Source organism: Lissotriton vulgaris, chromosome 4_1 (assembly GCF_964263255.1).
Source record: "Lissotriton vulgaris chromosome 4_1, aLisVul1.2, whole genome shotgun sequence".
In the NCBI taxonomy this organism is placed as follows: domain Eukaryota; kingdom Metazoa; phylum Chordata; class Amphibia; order Caudata; family Salamandridae; genus Lissotriton; species Lissotriton vulgaris.
The window spans coordinates 1,716,348,254-1,716,372,063 of NC_141691.1; the positions used below are offsets into that span (position 1 = coordinate 1,716,348,254).

The 23,810-nt window shown below is 42.4% G+C and overlaps 2 protein-coding genes across 2 annotated transcripts in view; one reads left to right on the forward strand and one right to left on the reverse strand.

Annotated features, from left to right (window-relative positions):
* The window catches only part of CIBAR1 (CBY1 interacting BAR domain containing 1), a 483,963-nt gene that overhangs the window by 76,108 nt on the left and 384,045 nt on the right, over positions 1-23,810 (forward strand). Inside the window, exons 3-4 of the mRNA XM_086965988.1 lie at positions 8,146-8,214; positions 13,590-13,691. Coding sequence (XP_086822114.1) covers positions 8,146-8,214; positions 13,590-13,691 — 171 coding nt within the window. The remainder of the gene's footprint in view (positions 1-8,145; positions 8,215-13,589; positions 13,692-23,810) is intronic.
* LOC147724437 (large ribosomal subunit protein eL14-like) lies at positions 10,959-12,144 on the reverse strand. The gene is made up of 2 exons (XM_086967019.1): positions 11,879-12,144; positions 10,959-11,109 (listed from the first exon to the last, which is right to left on the reverse strand). Exons 1-2 carry the CDS (start codon positions 12,142-12,144, stop codon positions 10,959-10,961), a joined length of 417 nt encoding a protein of 138 aa, XP_086823145.1.

A 23,810-nucleotide genomic window follows, 5' to 3' on the forward strand; every position in this document is an offset into this window, starting at 1 on the left:
TCGTTTCTACAGAGTTGCAGAGAAATAGTGAGATGGGCGTTTTCAATAAAAGGATTTATTGAACAGTCTTCTTTCTCATGCAAGAGAGGTGAACTGCTACAATCGTTAGACAGAATGCAAAGTATAATGCGAACAGCGTAAACAGTAATATAAAATAATACTGTAATAGCATTGGATGTATGACGTGACAACGCATACTGTTACCACGCATACCTTTACAACGCGGTATTTACAACGAATACCATTACAACGCATAGCGCTTAGAGGTGCTGGATAGTGGTAAGTATAATTTTATATTCCAATTCCCCGTGGACACTAGGGAAGGTGTTGGATATAAAATTATACTTATTCCCTATCCTAGAGCGCCCCCTAGCGCAATGCGTTGTAATGGTATGCGTGGTAATGCCTGCGTTCTAATGGTAGTGCGTTGTAAAAATTCTGTTGTAAACGTTGCATACCAATAGCATTCTATGGTTTCTAAGCCATATAAAAATACATACATAAATAACACAGGCCAAAATACTGAACTGGTGCTTCTAAAATAAGCCTACCCCAATGTACTTAACCTAAGGCTAGTACGAGGGAAGAAGTAAGTATGGTCTTTAGCATAGGTTTAGTTTTGCCAAGAATCTACCAAAGGTTTCTCTAGGTTCTAATCAGCTCCTACCTTAGAATGAAGGCGGTCTGGTATCTGTCTCGGGACTCTATTTCCCAACACCCCGCAAGGGGAGTTAGAAACACTGGTGCTGGATTTCTCAGCAGAGGAGGGCAGCTTCCTGATCAGTGCGTCAGCTGGTAGTCGGCTTCCTTCGGCACTTGCTGTAGCAAGCTGCGTCTGGTCAGTAGTTCGTAGAGCTGCTCCGAACCACCGTGCTTTGCGATAGCAAGTGAAGGTATATTTATACCTTGAAGGTGTTTAGGAATGCCATGTTTGACGTAAAGTCGGGCATATAAACGTCATGAATGAACCCCTAAGGAATAGTTGTTCATTATAAAGTAACTGAGTTCTTGGAGAAATCAATATTCAAGCAAGGGGAAGTCCCTAACGGCTTTAGCTGGTTTTCCAAGAAATCGTTGTGACGTTTGGTGAACGGATGGAAGTAGCCATGCCTGTATTTAGGTTGCATAGGCTATGCCTAAATAAGGGCTAGATTTCTTTGCCTATATAAGGGCAACATGAATTGTACCTAATATAAGGGCATGAATCGGAAAATCCATTTGGAATCTAAAACGCCATACAACGGGAATTCCCACAAAATGTGCATGAAGGTTCCCTCTCCCTGGCATCCCCGCACACATTGCACTGTAGGGATCCTGCCCCATGTGTATAGGTGGGTCCTCGGGTAGTAGGTCCGATGTAGTACCTTGAGTTGCATTAGTCTAAATCGGGAGCGGACTCCTATTTTTCTTGGGCTCTGAATCGCTTCCTGACATTCCTCATCATCTGTGGGTCCCAGGTCTTTTACCCACGTGTCTCGGAGGGCCCTCAAGGGATCAGGCACATTATTTATCAGCTTGCGATAGACCGTAGAGGTTGGCTTCTCCTTGATTGGGTCCAGTAGCAACCTATCCTCTAGTGAGGAGTATTCTGGAATAGAGGTGTCCCTGTGAATGTGGCACGTAGTGCGTATACCTGCCTCAGGTGTTGATATCTTTGAGCTTGGTGCAAATTATATTTCTGCTGCAGTTTCTCCAAAGTAAGGGGGAAGTCTCCCTCCCACATGTCACCCAGGTATTCAAACCCTATCGGCTTTCACCCTTGAAACCCCGATAGGCCCCTTCCTTCCTTGGGGGATCACCCACCCACAACAGGGTTTTACCAGTCCGCTTCCCCACCCAACCTAGTAGTTTCTTAGCCTCTCTCCAACACTGTATCACCATATTGGTGTGCTCCGGCCACTCTGCTTGTGTCTTTCAGGACTATAGAAGAGGCTCACAGTTTTGTCCCGGCATACCACAGCTCTATTTGATCTATTAGCTGGTTCGTCTATGTCTGTGTATATCCAATCATTGATGACCTGGAGCTGCGAGGCCCAATAGTATAGCTGAATGTCGATAACTGCCAATCCACCATCATACACCCCCTTCTGTACCTTGTGCAGCGCTATTCTGGGTGCGCCTCCCTGCCAAAGCAATGTTCTAACTTCCTGGGCCACTCGTTTAAAAACTGTTGGAGAGACTGGATATGGGGTGTTTTGGAGTACATAGGAGGCAAGGTAGTGTCATCATTGTAAATAAAGCCGCCCTACCCATGAGTGAACTTCCACCATATGTTTTAAGCCAATTTCCTCTAATTTCGTGGCTAATTCTAGATTGTTTGAGGTAGAGTTATTACACCCACGGTGATTTAAATCGCTAAATGTGACTACTCTCATGACTAAGGAAAATTATGCTGCATAGTTATACAAACCTCTCTAAAACCATCTTTAGACCCAGGTGGACGATGGGCCAAAATCATTGCAAGAGGAATAGTGGGAAGGGTTTGGACTCTACAGACTAGTAGTTCTAGTAGATAGCCAGTACAGTATCTTTTTTTTGTAGGGAGACTTATTCCTTATTGCCTGATCTCTTTCCTTGTTGAACTGATTCTTGTTTTAAAGTCCTTTCTCCTTTTGCCATTGTTTTCTTGTTTACACTGTACAATATGTTTTGAGTTTTTTTTGTGTAATTATGTGAGCACAGTTTTGTAATTGTTTTTTAAATATTTGTTACCTTAGAAAACATATGTTTTTGTAATAATTTTTTTGTTGGGTACCCCTTTAAGACTTCTTTGTTTAAATATTCCTCTGTGTTTTCATGTGATTGATTGGTTTAATTGCCGATTGTGAATATTGTTCTCGAACCATTGTAGCTTTAATATTATACATGGCGTAATGAGGCAATACCTGAGACCCACTACAGCCCTGTAGTGCCAGGAACGTCTTTGGAATTCTGACTTGCTCTGAGTTTCCAAAGACAGTAAATTCTTAGAGAGACCAGATCCTTTAAGGCTATTTGGGATCTTTTAGTATAAATGATCTCTTTTCACATGCCCAGACCAGTACGTTAGTGGAGAGATTCAGTAAGTTCTTAACAAGTTCAGTGGGTACAATGGATGCTTTGAGAGAAAGTAGGAATTCCTTCTTATTTTCTTTGCCTACTGTAAGTGCTTTTTAACGAGTGAAGTTCAGTCCCTGAAAACACTTGTCTGAGCACCCCAGCCATGACCCCTTGCTTTAGTGCAAAGGGTATGATTTGGAAACCCAGTGCCCTGACTCATAATGTGGTGGACTATGTGCTGGGCCCCAGAAGAATGATGTAGTAAGACAAAGGAGCTCAAAGGCTAGGGGTTGTATAGGAGGCAAGCCATATAAGTTGTCAAAAGGATTATGAAGTTGTGTTCCTGAATCCGATTTATCCTGAACTTTAGTTCACTGTCTTAAATAAAATGAATGATGGCAAGTACATAGTTGAAAGGGAATCTACAGTGATGAAACCCTATAGAATCTATTTTGTGAAAGATCTTAAGCGCTAACCCTGGCGAGTGGGAGTGTCAGATGTATTTTTAACTACAGGATGCCCATCTTGACCTGTAACACAAAGCAGACCTCAATGGCTTTGTGCGGGGAGGGAATCTTGCCTCAGAATGAACACCTAAACATCAGATAGAATAAAGAACAGTGTTGGGTTGCTTTTCCCGCCTGTTCTTTCAAATGCCTAGGTGAACCCTTGATTGTGTACCCAATATTGCCATAGAAGACTGTCTGCCTTTCAAAACCAACACCGCTAGAATTCCAGATAGGCTGCAACACCCTTAGAATGTCAGATAAGCTGCTTTTTTCACCTTTTGATATTGATGCCCAAACTAGTCCTACTTTGTGTGCACAATACTGATGCAGGGTATGGTCTACCTTTCAAAAACAAGATTCATAAGATAATGTTCAGAAATGTATTAAAGTGGAGGTGTTCAGTATTCTGTGCTTCGGAGTCCTTGTTTGCACTTGCAATGCACTGCCCAGCCCAATAGTGATACAGCATGGGATGGTCATTTACACTAAGGCATGGACTATTATGGCCTAAATTCTGTCATCCCTTGAGCTGAAAACCTCACTGGTAAATGGCCCAGCTGCATTTCAGGGGCTGGTGAACCTGGTACTAGCCCAACTCGAAATATTGTTGGCCTATTTATCATGAGTGACCGCTGGAAGGAATACTTGGTACACCCAAAACAGGATTAACTTGCTGCTATGCGTTGTCAGTGGTCTATAGTGCAGCCACATTGTGGCTCTTTTCCTATTGCTCTTCCCCCATACACTTCGCAAGGTACCTCTGGAACATATTGCTCTTTATTTTTTGTTTGTTTCATCTCACCTTTATTGTCATGTCACCTTGTCCATGAAATTCCCATTTGCTCCCGTTTCAAATTTCTAAATTAATGTCACAATCATCTTGTCTCTTTGGTGCACCTCAACCAACTTGTCAGGTTTTCCATTTTTCAGTGTAGTTAACTTGCTTTAGTAAAATGTAATATAAAGGGCCCATATATGCACTTCCTTGCCCTTTCATACTTTGGCAAAGTTCTGCTTGAACTCACCTTCCCTCTTCTCGCTCTTGCATATCCACAAATCATTCTTTAACCACAGTTTCTGTTTACATATCACCCCAGCTCATTGTTTAAGTTTCTCTTCAAATGTAACTTCACTTTAGTATTGCATTGTTACCCTGTAAAGAGCACACTACTTTTCAGTGCCATAGTGCTCTATAAACTGTTAAATAAAATGAAAATACAAAAAATTCAATCTTGGGCATTTCAGTCTTTTACATATCCGCAAGCTTCTTGATTGTTCCACATCTTCTTCTGTAGTGTAAGTATCAGACTCTCATTGTTTACCTTCCTCGTGGTGAAACGCTTTTTAGCCACAAACTGGGCATTACATTGGCTTTCTTTGCTGATATCCAGTATCCAATTGAGAGCAGAGTGGCTGAATTCAATTGCCCCCCTCAAATTTGTTATTATTACACCTTGAACTAACCCCTTTTCTATGATTTGCATGGCTTCTCCTTGTGTAAGTTGTGATCTTTTTGTTTGTACCTAGATGAAGGCACACACACATTCTGTTTGTATTATTTGTATTGTGTTTTGTTTTGTAAAACCACTAATAATTTATAAATTAAAAAAATATATATATCCTGACTAATCCAATTTGAAAAAAGGCATGGCCGTAACGCTCAACCTGGAAATCTCGCTGTCCGACAGTGGGTCTAGTCCAATACTGGGCCTATATTGAATTGGAGACTCTCTGCAGAGATAATTGCAGGGGGTAGGCAAGCACGAACACACACACAAGTGTGAAGGGGCTGGGATTCTTATCTAGATTTTTACCTTATCAATTCTCCAGAATCCCAATACAGGCCTACTGGACCTTTTTGTCCTCTAAGAAGTGTAGAGGGGAGGTTTCCCAACTCATAATTAAACAGCTTTGCAAATTGACAATCAAATTCAATTTAAAGAACCACTGACTACGAACTGAAGTTAAGAATTTATTACAAAGCCAAAAATAATTGGACATACAAGCACCTCAACAAGAGGTTCAAGAAAGAAACTGGCACTAATACAAACATAATCCCACGAAGGAGTCTCAGATGACTCAGAATGAAAAGCAAAGTCAATTCTAGGAACATCAGGCATCCAATTACTGTCCCTATTTGAAGTCTGGACTGTATTAAGGTAAGGAAAGGTTAGTCTGTCCCTACACTAACTCTAAGGTGACATCCCTATTTAACAACTCCCTTTAGGCAAGAGTAAAGGTGTAAGCTGTGAAGACTCCCTAAGAAGTGCATTCACGTTTCTCAAGTAAGTAGACTAACTATTGAGCTCATTCTAAGATGCTCCTTCCTACACCCCACTCTACCCTAAGTTCCCTCAACGCTGTCTAAGATTGCCTACATCCTGTTCTAGCAACCCCCTGACAAGATCTGCTCTCCACCCTCGGGGTCTGTCTCTAATATAAAACTCTCAAAATCGCAGATACGCCCAAGGCATGACCCTCTGGGCAGGTGTTGGTCTTCGGATTTTTCCAGCATGGCATCCTTCCATCCAGCATCCGTTGAGGTGTCCTTGGATTCCAGGCACCTTCTCGCCAAATGTTGCAGATGAACATTCCTCTGGCATCTACTCGTGCTCACTCCTATCGGCCTAACTTCCAAACAATGGATCTTTCTAACTAACAAGCTCTGTGGCCTTGCACCTGCAACTGAAATACATGAGAAGCAACCTTGTGCACATCCAAAGTTACAATTCAATATTCGCTGAGAACAGCACCCTTCCCAACCAGCAACTATTCACAAGAATAACCAATGCTAACTAAAGAAATTACAGTTAGGCCTCTATTGGCTTTTCTTCATGACCCAGGCCTTTACGCGTTTAAATGCATTTATAAATGATTCTACATTATAAGCAGGGCACTCTATTCCATTACAAAGACATTACATTTCATCTCTAAACGTAAGTTCTTTTCCACATTAAAGCGTCACATTCTATCTTCTACACGTGCAACTCTTAATATGGTACGTTTATTAATCTTACAATACACACATTTGGTAGCTTTTGTACCTCATATAAAGCATTACACTCCTGTTAAGGCTCTACATTAATTTGCATCATTATGAATAAATCGATTACACATTGCACTAATTCCCAACCTGTTATATCTCTAAAAACATTCATTAGTATACCCTCTAAATATGCAGGTGCTGACAACGGGAGATATGGTGCACTCCTACAATTTTCAAAATGACATGGCGCTCTCTCAAGTGGAATAAGCACTTGATAGCTTTTCGGGAAGTTACAGACCTCCGCAACAATAACACAGTACCTGTAACATGAAGACCCGCTGGTGAGTGCCTCTGATGGGTTTTTAAACTTTGGAGCCCTTTATCTATGGAACTTAGCACAGCTAACAGGACATGCTTCAAGCAGGGATGCTTTGCTGCAGTGACTTTGACTGCTCAACAGCACTACTGATGGTTTGGTGACCCTCCCAGATGATGTGTTGGGACCTCTTTTCCCATTGTCGTTTACCTGAATAATTGTAATCATTTAATCTGGTCTGGTGTCAAAACTTACATGGACTAACATGTTTTGGAACGGTTTCCCTTTTGCTTTGTTTAGCTTCTTTCAATGTTATTTTTCAAACACTCCAATAAAATATGTCCTTAAAACAATCCTAACTGGTCCAATTCATCGTTGCATTCCTCAGAGGTCGAGTACCATTACATTAAGTATTGGTACAATCAGTTATTTACAATGTTTTAAAATGGCAAAAATTGCAGTTTTTTGTTTATAAAAAAAACAGGCGGATGTTCAATAAAACTGGAATTTTTATTTTATGTATAGCTCCTCACAGAAGAGGGAGGGAATTTGGCATCTTAATACTGTGGAGCCTGAAAAAGTTAGTGGAGTTATCAGCCAGCGGCTTGTTGGAATTCACAATCCCTTTGCATGTATTTGCTCACCTTGAACCTGATCATATGTTTGTTCTGTCAAGCACAGGAGTAAAGTGGTTCCCATAGTGTGGAAGGGCAAACGCCACTCTCCAACTGGTGTAGATTTAATATAATATTTGTACACAGAAACAAATTTCCCCTGTGCAGAGAAACAAAAATGTTAAGCAGGTCAGAGGCACTAATGCATTTGTGAATGTACGCTTTGTAACTTAGTCTCTATAGATGCTGTTCTAGTCTATGCAATCCCCACAGTATTATGGAATTCTTTGTGAATTTCAAGAAAGTTTGATATTTAATTCAAACACAGTGGTAAACCCAGGAGAGCAAATGTAAAATTTTCTGTGAATTTGTCTCGCTGTCAATAAGTTGCATGTTATTTGCATGAAAAACCTATCTTATAGAATGTATTTGAGCAGGGGAAAAAAGGATAGCAAAAAATTATTTTAATTGTATATAAAATAAATGTAGTCAGCTTTCCCTTTTCTGTTTGATGGAAAGAATGGTTCTTTCCACTTACGAACACTGCAAGCAAATCGTACACAGATTCAAATATTCTGCATGTTTTCAGATTTCTTATGTTCTAATTTGAGATGTGCCTGCGTATGTGTGTAAAACACAAACACCTTCATCCATGTTAATTTGTACTTTTTTTTTTTTTAGGTGGAAAGACTTGAAGCCAAAATAGTGGAACCTCTCAAAAGCTATGGTGCCGTAATAAAACTTAAAAGGGTATGTTCTTGGGCTTTCCAAAAGGCCTTATTTATATATTTCTTTCCTTCAGAAGGTATAACTTTTTTAATGATGTTGGGAGCCAGATCAAATGTTAAATGCTTATGTATCTACATGTTGCTTTTGCAAATGATATCACTTGTGGTCCTCTTTAAAAGAAAAGTACTACAATCTCTGTAATCATGTACTGCATTACATATCAGCCTAATGATTAAACCTGCAGACACTGTAGAGTTTTGGACATACCACTTTTAGGTTTCACCTACAGCGCACATTCGCTGTAAGCAGAAGCTATTGCTCATTTAAAAAAATAAAACATAAACTTACAAGGGGCTTAGAGATGGGTCCAGGGCTTTCCTCAGGGCTAGGAACCTGCTTCTCCCTATTTGAATCCCTATCAAGTACATATACGTCCACTCAGTGCACACATACATACTATACAAGTTTCTAATAGCTGGTAATAATCATGAAATTGCAGTTTGTCAATGGTAGGTTTCCTAAATTCGGGACAGTTAAACCTCATGGAGGACTGGAATGGCAGGGGAACCTTGTAGTCAAACATTTGTCAAAGGTCTCTCCCTGCCATCAGCACCTACTCGAATGTCTATGTCCTCCCGATGTTGGTCTCCGGCCCCATGTTGGGCTGACACATGTCGACTTCGATAGGACACATGCTGCGTAATTGTGCCTCATGTGTCCGACATCCTGTTTCTAATCACCCCTACACGACCCATCTAATAAAATACAAAATTTAAGTACAAGTAGGTACACAGGGTTTTTAGATGCCAGGATGCCCTACTTCTTGGAAAATCCCTGAATAGTCCCTCTATCCACAACGAGGGCCGCCTATCAAAGATTTCCTGTCAAACAGATGAAATACCTGAAGAAGATTTGTGACTTGATTCCCGTTCTTTATCTAATTGATTTTTGGTGGTTGACTCCAATTCAAAAGAATTTACTTTTTCCTGCCAATACTCGCACACCTTACTCCTGAATTTGATTTTTTTTTTTGTTGTTATCCAGTTGTTGTTACTTCAAACAACCTTTTATTAGATAAAATTCCAGGTCATGCTCCAATTTACTTTATTGAATGTAGATGATTTTAAAATGCCAAATCTGAAAGTGAGCAACCTTTGATGTAGTACTGACTTTGGAGAACAAGAATATTTTCCACGAAACTTATTTTCACAAAATGATCCCGTACAAACATCTTTTGCGATTAACTGTAATGGATTTTAAGGCTACCATATGTGGAGTAAATATTTCTTTATTGGCTAATCAATCATAATAAGATTAAGTTACGGTTAGGCTTTCTCAATTAGAAATTAGGGTGACGCACTAAAGTATAAAAAAAAGTGCTGGATGGAATGCTTGAATTAATCTCCGCCACTGGTAATCACTTGGGGGCCTGCATCCCAGTCCACTGCTATTTTGCTCACCATGCCACCTTAGTTTGGATCTAGCCATATGCAAAGCATTCCATCCATCCTTCCTTTTTTAAAGTCGTGCCTAGAACAGCGCATGCGCTGTTGCTCGACTTTTAGTAAGGGGATTTTCAAAGTGCTGCCAGCCGCTGGCCTCAAGCTTGCTTGCATGTGCGCATGAACGTGCGCAGAAGATTTGGATTTCACTATGCTGGATGATCTTAAAAGACGTGATATTTATGTATTTATTTGCACGTTCTCTGTGCGTAAGTGTTTACATCTTGTATCTGTATGATCATCTTCTGTCTCATCTTCATACTCCAGACAAACAGAATGCTTCTGATGACATCAGTGGACCCGCCCGCTTAATAAAATTCCTCATCCTCCAAAAATGTTTGCCCTTAGTCGGTTTCAGTAGAACCCCCTCAGAACAATCAAACTAGTCATTCGTCGACTGGAGACCGGTGCTTTAAATGGACGGGTACTGAGTACCTGTACTTCTCAGTTGTGCTACACTGCTTTTAATGGTGGGGGGGAGGACTTACACTTCTTAGGAGCTAACAGATTTCTCTCATTGAAAGCACTGTAGAGCAATTCAAAAAGGCGCAGGGTTATCATTAACTTTGAAATGCGCTCGTGTTTTCATCACCTGTAGGCATGTCACTTGGACACCTCTCCCAGTAGGTTCCTGAAGTCCAGGTTTTCATACTGTTCGCACTTGAGCAGGGAGTACAACGTGGGCCCGTGCAGGCTCAGCGACTGCTTTAGCAAGTCCTTGTCCATGCTGCAGAGACGACGAAATAAATGTCTCCCCTCCACAAAGGCTAAACGAACGTGGGCTAACCCCTGCCTTATACACGCAGATATTAAAAAGCATGACAAGGTCTGCGTATGACTGTAACACCAATTTCGAACGCAAGCACTAGTGGACATTGAAAAACTAGTTTATTGTGATAAACAGGCCAATGGGTGTTACTTTTGTGGCTGTACTGCTTCATAAAGTCTGTGATTGGTGGGTAAAAATGTCCTGCCCCAGATGAAGCTGTCCACCTACCCGGAAGCGATGTCCTACCGTCCCGGAAGGAATTGGATCATAATAATTTCACGTGCTTTAATAAGTGGTTCTATGCTTAGCTAGTTCCGGCTTTCTTTACACACTATTGGTTGTCCAGGTAGCCCTAACTAGGCCCCGCGTCCTTCCGGAGAGCTGTGGTTTGGTTGACTTGGTATGATTTGCGAATTACAAACCGTAACTGAGTGCAGACCGAAGCAGCACCTTAAAGAAGAAAAGAAGAACTCTTTAATGAACCACTCAATTTACTATGGCTTTTTGGAAGCTTTCTTTTGGAGTTTCTTTACTTCAGCCTTGATGATTTTGTTCCTCATCCTCTTGGCCTTCATGACGCGATAGCGGTCAAAATCTGTCATCTTGGCTTTCTTATCTCTGGCATCAATCTTCTTTGAGAAGTTGAGTGCGCTACTGGGGTGTAGGCGCATCCCTGTGGTGGGCACACTTATTTGGTTCTATGTGCTGGGTAACACAATAGATTCCGAAAAAGTTCAATAAACGATTCCAATTATCAAGGTTGTAGGGTTTATTTGAAGGTTTTCATTTAAATGTTTTCATGTTTTCCTTCATGTGAATCATCAAATGATCAATATTGTCAACATCATAAAATTAGAATGGCTCCAATGCATTTCGGACTAAACTAGTCCTTTCTCAAGGAGCACTGCAACAGAAAATACAAAAATGACCCAAATCAATGATTATGCTGGAACATCAGCGTAACAAAATATAGCATTAATGTGTAAGTGGGTCAACCACATGCTGCCCTCAGACTTAAAAACGTAAAAAGACTCCAAAAAGTGTTCGAAGGGTGGTCAAAGAGTGACAAGAGTGAGCGCGAACAGAATGGCTGGCAGTGAATTGTGAGGACGTGATATTCATGCGGGGAAGGTGGGGGCAGGTGATGGGAACAAACAGTGGCAAGCCGCAGGTTTACGAAAGGATTCTAGGCAAGGTAAACAGGAGTGATAGGGTAAAAATCCTCAGAAGCGCGAGGCTTATGTGGTAGTCTCCAAATATGCTGCATTCAGGACGCACCAGAACAGTTGCGTCACCTGTAGGAGCACCTTTAAATTCAATCACCTTCACCTTACTTTCCTCTAACTAGATCTTCAAAGCCCACGCTGTGCGCCGTGCCTACCTTTCCTGCTTATCAATCTTCTTTGCTCATCCTGTTTGAGACCATTTTTCATTTACATTTTCTTTCTCCCAGGAACGTCTTACAAACTTCTGACAAGCGCTATGGGGGAACTTGAGCACAAAGACAGTAAGCTGCATGCACTTGAAGGGCATAGCCTGCCTTTTGACGCCACTGCAAGGGCCATCCACCAGTGCCCTATTTTGGTCAATTACGTCAACAATTGCAACCAGCTTCCATGCATGTGGGTTGAAGGAGATGTAGGCAACCTGGCCAATCTGTACAAAACCCTTGAAAACCATGGTGGAGGTCCATGAGCTGCACCTGTGGCCTTCGCTTCCCCGAGCTCACTCTGCAAGGAGCGTGATTGCTGGAAAGTCTGCTCCAACTGCTAACTTAATCAATGATGCGTAGTTATTCATTTACTCTGACCCCTATTGCCACCTTCGTTTCTCAGGTGTCCTCCTGGAAAGGCAAAGCTTCGGTTAGGGAAATAAGCACTGGCAAAGTCCAAAAGGTCTTGCCTATGCGAATTGGTTTTGACAATGTTTTTTTAGCCACGTTGTGCAGCAGCGTGTCCGCTGTCTAAAACACAGTCCTATGAATGGTCTATGACAGCTGGGCGCTTTATAGAGCTTTTTTATTTAAATTTTTACTTACAACTGTGTGGATAGCAGCCACGCAGCTGCAGACGTGCACACGGCAAATACAACATTGAGAAAGCTAAATAGATTGACAAAGCTAAATAGCTTTACTATTTGGCTTTTTCATGCCATGTTGTACAGCTGCGTGGCATGGTTGAATGTAAAACAAGCATTTGCATAGCCAAAAGGTCTCGCTTTAGGACCTTATAAGTGTTTAGTTATCCAGTACAATATCCTTCTTGCAACAAGATCAAGTGTTGCATGACTAAACACTTATAAGGTCCCAAAGGCCAGACCTATTGGCTACGCCAATGCTTGTTATACTTTAATGTGTCGCCCTAAGCGGACGGGTGTGCTCACACACTGTTACTAGAACCAAACTATCCCTGACTGATGAGTCTAATCTAGGGCAAAACCGGTCCTAGGTTGGTTGTGTTCTAGTTTAGGGAGGACCTGACCGGGCAGTTCGATCTGGACTGTTCCTATTTGAGGAGGGTCAAGGCTGATTTGCATATGGCTGGGTCCGTAAAATATGGCTGGATCCAGAACTTCAATTCATGTCTGTTTGTTGAAGTTGACTGAGATTTGCTTGGCGTTGAAGGTTTTCCTGCCCACCATTAATGGAAGACATGTACTCTTTCCTCTTTACATCTCCACCCCTAGTTAGTCACAGTCTTGTCAAATTATCCATTCAAATGTCACATGCACATAATTTGATAAACGAAGGCTGTTTAACCCCCACTATTAAAATACCTAATGTGTATCCTTTCAACCTAGTCAGTGAGTAGCCCATCATCTCTCTGCCAGTGCAAGCAAATACATGAAAAAGGCAATTGGCCCACAACCACATCCATTTATGCACTCTCGTTCCATCCTTTCCTCTATACAATTTGGGTTCTAACCGTAGCAAGTCCGATCCTATCTGAAAGGAGCAGCATAAATATAAAACTCTGGTTTTAAGTGTAAGGACATTTTAAGTAATTTAAATTAATTGCTGCAACAATAGTGAGTAGAAATGATTTTCTTGTTCTGACATTGTAATTGGGTTTTATATATTGTATAAAATATATGAACAATTTTCAAATGCATATTATACTTTACAGGAGGACTTGAAAGTGACCTTGTCAGCAAGAAATCGAGAAGGAAGACAGTTGGCACAGCTTGAGAGAACACGGCAGCGGAATCCAATGAATCGACAAGTTATAGTATCCTTACAATGCAGTTTTCTTATGTACTTCTTTTATCACAAGTCTGCAACCACTTTAAAGGACTTTTTATGATTTGAAACAAAGATCATCATGCTTGACATTGCTGCACACTTTAGGAGTGATGTCCCAGTATGACTGAAAGGTTTGCTATATGTTCACCTACAACAAAACAGCAATGTTCAAATGATTGAGGTGAGAGCCTCTTTGAATGTGTTATTCAGTAAATGTGCACTTAACCACACAAATCCCAGACCTGTTTTTGAGGGGAAAACAATTGCCCTGATTCGTAGCTACATTACACTATGGCATTCGTGAATGCTGTAAATCAGCGCTTAGAGATCTGTTGGTGATAACGCGCTTAATAAATACCAATTAACAATAACCATAGCAATAAATGAAAAACTAATAAGTATGCTTTTAGAAATGAATTACATGTTGTTGATGCTTTTCCTCAAGAAGGTAGCTGTGGGTAATCGAAAATGAAGCACCTTAGCAGTTGTAGAATGTTACAACCATTAAGAGTGGAGAATTGTTCTCCAAGATTCAGCTGCTATGTCTGCTTTTGATAGGATATTTATATAATATATAAATAAATGATGTACAATGTGGAGCACATAAGAATTGTCAGGTTCATGGATTCCATGAAATGGAATTGAAAAGCTAAAGATATTAAGAAAAATTACTGAAATTGGGCTAAAATGAAAATTTGGTACCTGTTGCCAACAAGATTAATTGTAGGGCATAAGGAGGCATACCTCTCCATGATGGTATTTCCAAGAATCAATCAATCAGTTTTATATAAAGCGCGGCTACTCACCTGCAAGGTTCTCGAGGTACTGATTGGGGGAAGTGGGGGTTAGATCTGCGGTTCAGTCAAAGAGCCAAGTCTTAACATCCTTCCTGAATTGCGGCAGCGAAGGTGATTGCTTGAGGTGCAGAGGTAAGGAGTTGCAGGTCTTCGCAGTGAGGTAAGAGAAGGATCTTCCTCCAGCAGTGGTCTTGCAGATCCGTGCGATGGTGGCCCGGGCCAGTTGAGTGGAGCTTAGATGTCTGGTAGGAGTGTAAAAGGAGAGGCGGTGGTTGAGGTATGCAACCCAGCATTGTGGAGTGCTTTGCAGATGTCTGTGAGGAGCTTGAAGGTAATTATTTTGTTGATGGGTAGCCAGTGAAGGTCTCTCAGGTGGCCAGTGATGTGGCTGCGGCATAGGGTGCTCAGGATGAGTCTGGTGGGGGCATTCTGGATGTTCTCCAGTTTCTTTAGGAGTTTCTGTATAGTGCTGGCATAGAGGGCGTTGCCATAGTTGAGTCTGCTGCTGACGAGTGCATGGTTGTTTGTTTTCTTGGACTCAGTAGGGATCCACTTGAAGAACTTACAAAACATGTGGAGCGTGTGGAAGTAGGACGGCAAAACGGCATTGATTGGGCAGTTCATTGAGAGCGAGGAGTCCAGGATGATGCTGAGGTTTCGTGCATGGTCCATGGATGGTTTAGGGGCAGAGTTCTGCGGGCCACAACGAGTCGTCCCAGGCAGAGAGGTTGGAGCCCAGGGTTAGGACTTCAGTCTTGTCTGAGTTAAGCTTGATGAATAACAAGGGAGTATGGAGGGATGAATATCCAATTTATTTCTAGTAAGGGCACAATTAATTACCCTGACATTACTGTATAATTATTCGTGGACCAATGTTCATTTTAATTTAACACACATACATGCCACTGGACCAGTCTCAGACCCACATATCACTTCAAAAATATACGTGGATTTGTTGTCGGGGAGTTAACTAAATCTAGTGTGGTTGCGTAGTGGTTGATTTTAAGGTGGACGGACCGTGCACAGTTGGTAGCATAAGGGAAATGGAGGCCTGGGTTAATCATACGGCCAGCACCATGTAAGGTAGCCCCAGCAGGGATGCCAGCCCCAGAGGACTGAGGGCGCTTGGATTCAGGAATTGAGACCTGTTTAGAGATTGAGAGCAGATTGAATTGCTTGACGTAAGCCCATAGATTTTGCTTTACCCTTGTCCTGAGGAGGCCTGAAGAAATTGAAGGCTGAAACACGTCTGCGTCAACAGCTTTATATAGAGGAGTCACCATTAATGCAAATATTGTTGAATTGTTCGGAAGAACGTTATTTGAAAAAGGGAGAGGTGTTGTACCCCATGTGCTAGAAGGACTACCTCTAAGTGTATCACCCAGATATTATGAGTAAATACTAGTGATTCAAATATCTTGTTGGAATTTTGGAGATAAGAGTCTTGTATACATTAATGTATGTCTCTTTTTTGTCATTGTATATACATTGTTGTATGTTTTTTTCATCAATTTATTTGTGAAGTGATATGTGGGTCAGAGACTGGTCCAATGGCGTGTAGGCGTGTATGCGTGTTAAATTAAATTGAACATTGATCCTTGTAAAATTATACAGTAATGTCAGGGTAATTAATTGTGCCCTTACTGGAAATACATTGGATATTCATCCCTCCGTACTCCCTTGTTCATCAATTTGATGTCCTACGCCCAGGTATAGGAAGGTGTTTTGGGCATACCCCTGGTCTTGTGTCCTACGAGTTAAGCTTGAGGCAGCTGTCCTTCATTCAGGTGGTGACTGCCTTCATCCGGTTGTGGTAGTTGCTCTTGACAGCTGTGGGTTAGTCTGTGAGGGAGAGAATCAGCTGAGTATCGTCAGCTTTAAAGACAATCTTGAGTCTGTGGCTTCTGATAATGGCTGCAAGCGGGCCATGTAGCTGTTGAAGAGGGTGGGGTTCAGGGAGGAGCCCTGAGGCACTCTGCAGCTGATCTTTGTGTGTTCTGAGTTGATCAGTGGAAATCTGACTTGCAGTGTTCGGCGGGTGAGTAAGGGGCAGAGCATTCCAGACCGCGGAGGATGAGGGAAGCAGTTTTGCCTCGGTTGAGGAGGGTGCGGATGTCATCTATAGCGGCGAGGAGAGCAGTCTCAGTGCTGTGGTTGCATCCAAAGCCGTACAACCAGGACTCATATAACCACTTAGAACATCAACGTAATCATAACCAGTGCTACCAGAACAAGCCAACTCCCTTCAGTTGGATATGAGGCAAAGTCCTGTGCACACGTATATAGAGTATTTAGGCTTTGTGGTCAAAACTAAAAATATACAATAATGTTCTTTAGAAAAGTAATGGAGGTCGACTTCCAAGGTTTCATGTGGTATTTCAAATAGGATCAGTACAAACGTAAACAAACCAGCCGACACGTGTTTCGTCACACTGTGCAACAGTGGGACTCTTCAGGGCGTGGCGCCGGTGTGGTTACCAAACGGTCGCAGTGAAATAAAGGTAAAGGGAGAAGCAGGAAAATGAATAACCGGAATCCCTGTCTCTCAACAAAAGGAGCAACGAGCATCGAGAGGACGGGTGCGTCCAATTTAAATGGATACCTGAGCTCCTGTGGCCGGGTGAAGTGAAACCTCACGTGATCCGAGTGATGGATCCATCACAGTGTGACGAAACACACGTCGGATGGTTTGTTTTCGTTTGTACTCTTTATACGTGTGCACAGGACTTTGTCTCATATGTGTCGTGTGGGTCTTGACCCGCACACTTGCAGGGGTTGTTTCTCCTCTGGGTTTGGTTCCCCTGACCTGTCTGCACCGTGGACTTATCAACTATGATCTTGAACTCCTAAAACACACGCAAGAGCGCCACTTCTTCCTGTACCCAATCCAAACCCTCAACAGTGTTTTCCCTTCAGTTGGATGTTTCACACCACAAGCAGTTAAGAGAAGAACCGGGAAAAGCAACCCTCTAATGCTGGTCCTAGCATCCATGTTGCACCATCTACCAGAAAACCCGAGCAAGTTCCAAGTTTGCTGATCTGATATGTTCTTTTCGGAAGGGGGACCAGAGGTGGAGGCAGGTTCTGTTACAAGGGACGCACAAGAAGCCAAGGATGGCAGAATGGATTTCCACGAATAACCAGAAGCAAGAGGAGAGTCCAGTTTAAATCATAGTGAACCTCTCTTTGTTCTATCTGTGACAGAGAAAGAAGTCCAAAATAAAGGTGTAAGTTTTGTACCCACACAGACTTGATCCCTTAAAGGTAGTACTGGAATTTCAATCTAAAGTGTGGAAAAATTCAATTAACAAGTAGTTCTACCACAAATCTGGCTCACCAAGCTATTTGTTCTGCAGATTTTAGAAATCAGTTGGATTTCACTTTACCTAGACTTGGTCTGGAGATCTTCACTTTGAAATAATGTTCTTCAAGCAGTCACAGAATTGGAAATCGAGAAGAAGAAACTATGCTCCAATCTTACGAAAGAAGAATAATTGGCCCTTGAGAGTTTAGAAAATAACATGAAAATTATTATTAAACCAGCAGACAAAGGAGATGCTATTGTGATGATAAACATCAGTGGTTATCGTAGGGAGGTCAGAAGATTATTAGACAACATGAATAATTGGAACCCCACTATCAAGGGGTCCTACACCTGAACTCTAGGATATGACGTGGAATATAGTGGGAAATACAGCACAATCAAGATGGATTTCCAGCAAGGAGTCCATATTTTTGATTCCTAAACATCCACGAGGAACAACATTTTATATGTTGGATATTTGCTGGATCTTTTATCAACATTTGCTGAATTTCTTTTTGAGAATGTGATTCTACCGCCATCATATGGCAAACATACTGGAGGAGTATTAAACATTTTTAATAAGGTACAGTTTGATCCTTCAACACAGTTTTTCGTGCCAATGGACATTGAATCATTGTACACCATTTTCATTCAGATGGCTAACCTGTTTGGATCTGAGAAAGACCGGAGAAGGAGTGATTGGGTTTATGAGGCTTCATCTGCCATCTTTTCACAGTGCGCTGAAAGTTAAAACTATTGACATTGTAAATGACAAAGCTATTAATTTCGCTATTTTCAAAACAAACACATAAATAAAAAATTTGTCATTTACAATACCAATAGCTCAAACTTTCCTAATGCGAGACCTATTGCATTGCAAGTGCTTGTTTCACAATGGAGATCAGAGGTGCCTTACAGACTGTGGAAAAAATAAAACAGCAGAAAGATGCGAGAAAGAATCCCACCAGAGGGGAGATAGGCGGTATGAAGGAAGATTGCATTAGAAGATGATCTTTAGCAAAGCAGCTTGTTTGGCACTGCTCACATTACTCATCAGACAACAAGTCAAGTATACCTGCCTTTTTAGGTCTCGCCTGAGGCAGCGCATGCGCTGTTTGACTAGACTTTTAGTGAGTGGACTTCAAAAGGCTGACCACAGCTTTTTGTGTGGCCTTGAACGTGCATCCATCTGGCTTTCCTGTTTCGTCATAGCTCACTACACCCTTACAGTCACTTTCACGGCTTCGCTGCCAATGCTTGTTTGGCTTGATGTGAGTCGTGTTTGGCTTTTATCTGTTTACTACATGTCTGTATTTTAGGGGCACTTTCACTTCTATCTCCTTGGGCCCAAAAGTCAACCTGTGTCTCAGCAAGCAGTCCCCAATGCCTGTGTCAGCCTGCACCCAAGGTTCAGTATAACTTCAGAGTATCTCTGCATGCAATCAGCCCCCTGCAGCGGATCAGTAATATATTAGCAGTTGCAGCTTTCTCGCTTACTTGATCTGAAGTGTCTGTAAGCAGTCACGGTCCTGTTACTTGGCGCCGGTTCCAGTACAGGTCCACCAATGGAAAGACTGTGGGCCCCCCTGCCAATATGGCTTCTTTATCCTTCAGTATACTGGAGGCGATCTGCAGACCCCGACACAGATCCTATAGCACATTGCTCTACTGCAGCATTATGGGTGTCTTACTTGTGTAGCTTCGCCTACGAGTGGGGCAGTCCACTGCTTCAGGTTCAGTGAGCCCATAGATATTTCCATGTTGCTCTTCGGTGCAACCCCCCGGGCAGCCTACATCCTCCAGGCTCGAGCACAGCAAATGTGCCAAGACAGCTTCACCCCCCCACCCACTCCCCCAGGAGTCCATCACAGGTGGCTTGCCATCTCTGCTATCGCTCCCGCGGGCCACCCGCTGTTCTTCGGTAGGCTTCCTCAGGCGCCGACCAGCCGCTGCTCCCAGCCATTGTTCTTCCAATCCAGCTTCCCGGTTCACAGTTTGACACGGTAGGGCGGATCCGCGCACTTCCCTGGGACAGCGTTCGTTCACCCATGCACCTCACTCACTCTGTGCTAGCGGGTCCTTCGATGACACCGGCAGTCGCTGCATTGCTGATAGCAATTCGGCCGACGTCTCCAGCCATAATAATACGATAGTTCACTTGTTTATTTATGCCATGACGAAGTGCGACCTAGCCGTGTTGTCTTGGTATCCCAGCCCTTACGTTTGGCTGGGGAGATTGCATCAAAAAACTCCCTGAGGCTGGACCTTCTCAGGCCCCGCACACCAAGATCAATTTACTCCATCTGTGGTACAGAATGGTAGGATTAGGATGGATTTCTTCTCCAGGCCGATAGAGCACCACTAAAATGTGGCCAAGTTGCCTGGGGCACTCTAGGACCCTCTTACCTTGCAAAACACTTATACAGCCTGTTTGTGAAAGTTCAAAATTGCCCCAATTTGCATACATGTGCCACTTTTTTTAGCTATCTAATTCAAGCCTATTCTCTGTCACAGTTCAGCCTTTCTGCCAATTTCTTCCAGGTGGCCTGCAGATACTTTTAGCATTGATGGCCTCCCTAGACTCCCTCATGCCCTGAGTATTGTATGCTCCGTGACTAGTAATGCTGCTCAATGGCCTCATATTGTTGGTGATCTACTGCAATCTCAATGGATTGAAGCATGCCCTTTCTCCACAAATCTAAGCATGCCCTTTCTTTAAAGGCATGTGCTTGGGATTTGCTACTTAAATTGGAGTATAAAGACAAGAGATCGAGGCTTGTTTTTCTTTCCAATGCGCTTCTAATTTCACGTCTTGGAACCGATTCTCATTCTGATGCCAGGCAGGGGAGCTGTAAATAAAGTTTAAAGCACTTTATGGGTATTGCCAGCACAATTATGGGTATTGCCAGCATCACATCGGGATGTTTTTGTTAAAGGGACTTTTCATTTTGTAAGTGCTTCTTCGAGGAGGAAAACGTGGGCAGAATAACCTACTGTTGAAAAGAAACTTCAGACTTGATGTCGCAGAATTAATTTCCAGTGGAGGTCACTGAGCAACACTATAAATGTAGATTTGTTTTTAATTTTTCGCCCCTTTGCAATCGGAAAGCAAACATTCCGATTTTACATAATGAGTAAAGCGAGGCATTAAATCCCATCTAGTCGTAAATAATCGTCGTAATAAACTGCGCTTTTTCTAATACAGTTAATCAATTTGTTTCAATGAAAATTTTTCCTGCTTTTATAAATTGCAAAATGTACATTTTGTTCAATTTGTTTAACATTCCCAGAAAGTTTTTTTTTTTGTTTCTTGTCCGGTTTTGCTGTAAGCCCTTTGATTTTACTTGCAACCAATGTAAATACCTCCTGCTGCCGTTTATATTTCGTGCAGACATATTTGTAATGCGAATTGTTTAATCTTAAAACAACTATTATTAATGAACAGCAACAATAAGTTACTGGCGAGTGTATAATGAATGTGCGCATATAGCTGCAATAACATATTATATTATATACAAAATAATATATTCATTGACATATGTCTTTTTATTTGACCATTTGAACCAAAGGATAAACTCCCTCAGACTAGACCTAATACTTTCGGTAGCAAATGTTCCAATTTCTTTGCAAAAAGTGGCCTACGACTTGGCTTAGTTAATAAATGTTTTACCTCCTTTACACAAAACAAGAATCCCATCCAGCTGTTCGTGCTGTGGGTCCCACCTCCCCTTAAACCCCGCCCCCTCCCCCATTGCTCCACCAGCCCCCGCTTCACCCACAATTTCTGTTTTCTTTGGATGCAGCTAATACTGACAGGGATTTGGGGCCGAGACTACCATGACAATCAAAGAATGCATGGCAAAAAGAGCAGGTCAGCTGGATGACGCCCGCCTGACCCCTCCATCTGGGCCATGCTCCCAGCCTGAGGAAGGGCGCGCTCACCCTGAGAGCACGGGTGGACCCCCATTACCATAGTGTCCTCAAACATCCCAAAGCTACCACCATCACTCTTTCTTCCACTAAAATTGTTCTCCCATCTGCCATGCCACATCTACACCGAGCAGGATCACTCCCCACCCCATCCCTACATGCCACTCTGGGGGCAAGGGCACCACTATCCCACAACACACTCCTAGGTCTGAATAAAGCTCCATATCCTCCATGTCTCCCCTCACACTTGACAGCGAGCCCGATCCCCCACTGCCCCATTTCATCCCCACACACCCCACAAGTAGCAGAGTGCACTCCATCTCCCCACCACAATCCTCAATCTAAATCCCTCCAAATCCGATCACTCTTTCTCTCCATGCAAATCGATGCCTAATGCTCAATTATGTACAAAAACCCCAGCGGGTGTGCCGTAACAAACAGAGCTGCCGACGTTGGACTTGGGGAAGGTATTAGAGTATTGGCGTCTGTTTAACAACTTTGAATTTCTGGGTGCAAATCACTACTCTTGCGCTGCTTCTAAAAAGTGAATGTGTTTTTGTGCAATGTAATTAGTGCTCATGTAAAGCATCCAATACCTTCGGGTCGAGTTCGCACTATTTAAAAGTGCAAAAAAACAACAACAAAGAAACAAACGTTTGGTTGCAGCTGACAAATGCCCTTGTGCGAGTAATTGTTTCTTCAAAAAGTTGCGTCCGGCAAGTGACTTGTATTACACAGAAGAAATACTTCTGTTGTGTTTGCGAACAGTTTTTCCAGTTCTGATTAATGTAGTAACGCACTCGGGAAATGCTTTGGCCCCCCTGTTTGCGTTTTTCAAACAGTCTTTGGGACTCAGCCATGCTTCCCTTGTATGTTGCACCAGAATGGTACACACAGAGTATACAGCTGTGAGGGACCTTTTTTTGTCCGTGTGTCTGTGTGCAAGGCATAAAAAGAATGAACATTTCCTAGAGAAAACACACGGGCACGAGTGCGAGTTTTATAGGTGAACAAATGTGGACTAAGTAATGGTTAGACTGGTCAAACATTGCGCTCTTAATTTAGCCATATTGGTTCTACAAATTGTACTTTTACCCAGATTATTCTAGGACCATTAACAGAAGCTCCACTCACCTCAACTGCACAATATGAACAGCCCGGCTACGGTGTTTGCCACGCGCTGAGGGAACACGTAGTCACTCAATACCTATTATTGCTTTAACTTCCATTGTGGAAGTCGAAATCCTTAGGCCCAGTTTGTTTCCGAACTATCCCTCTCACGTGGGAGCTGCGCAGTTAACCCCATAAATACAGGTAGACGGCATCAATCACATACCCTCCTCCATTCATTTGTCCAGAAAGCTTCTTTGATCCCCTTTACAGAGGAAACTGAGATGCCCTCTGGGCACTGCCAAAGATCAGGGGCCCCTAATGCAGAAAGTGATTGCTTCATATAGCTTAGCCATGGCAGAGTGTTGAGTGTTGACACACATTTGGATTATCTGTTCTGAAAACATTCCAATTTGGGAACCAACCATAATCTCAGCCAATATAAGATTGGTTTTAATCTTACTATGGCATCGATTGGGTAAACATTTAGGTCCACTTCGAAAAAACCCGGTTGTGTCTTGGGGAAGTCTAAGTGCTGTTATGAAAAACTTGTTTTCAACAATACCCAACGTAACTTTGCTATGGCCACATAGTTCAGAGCCATAGATAGATGCATCCAGGGCTTGTGCTCTTCAGATTTCCAGTAGTGAGGATATTGGATGGAAAGATGTATTCTTAGCAAAATTCAGCGTACCAGCTGCCCTATGATTAAGAAGTAATCCACTCTTGACAACCTGGCTGTTCCATGAACTGGTGTTGGACAGATGTATGCCCAGATAGTCAAAGTCTGGGACTCTCTCCAGCTGAACTCCCCCTAATTTAACTCTTTATCAATATATATATCTATATATATATATATATAATTACCTACTGGCGGTCGCCAGTAGGTATATATAGTTAGGATTTTTTCCCTATGGGATTTTTGAAAATTCTATGCCTAATAACTTTGGCGTTTGTGGGCGGA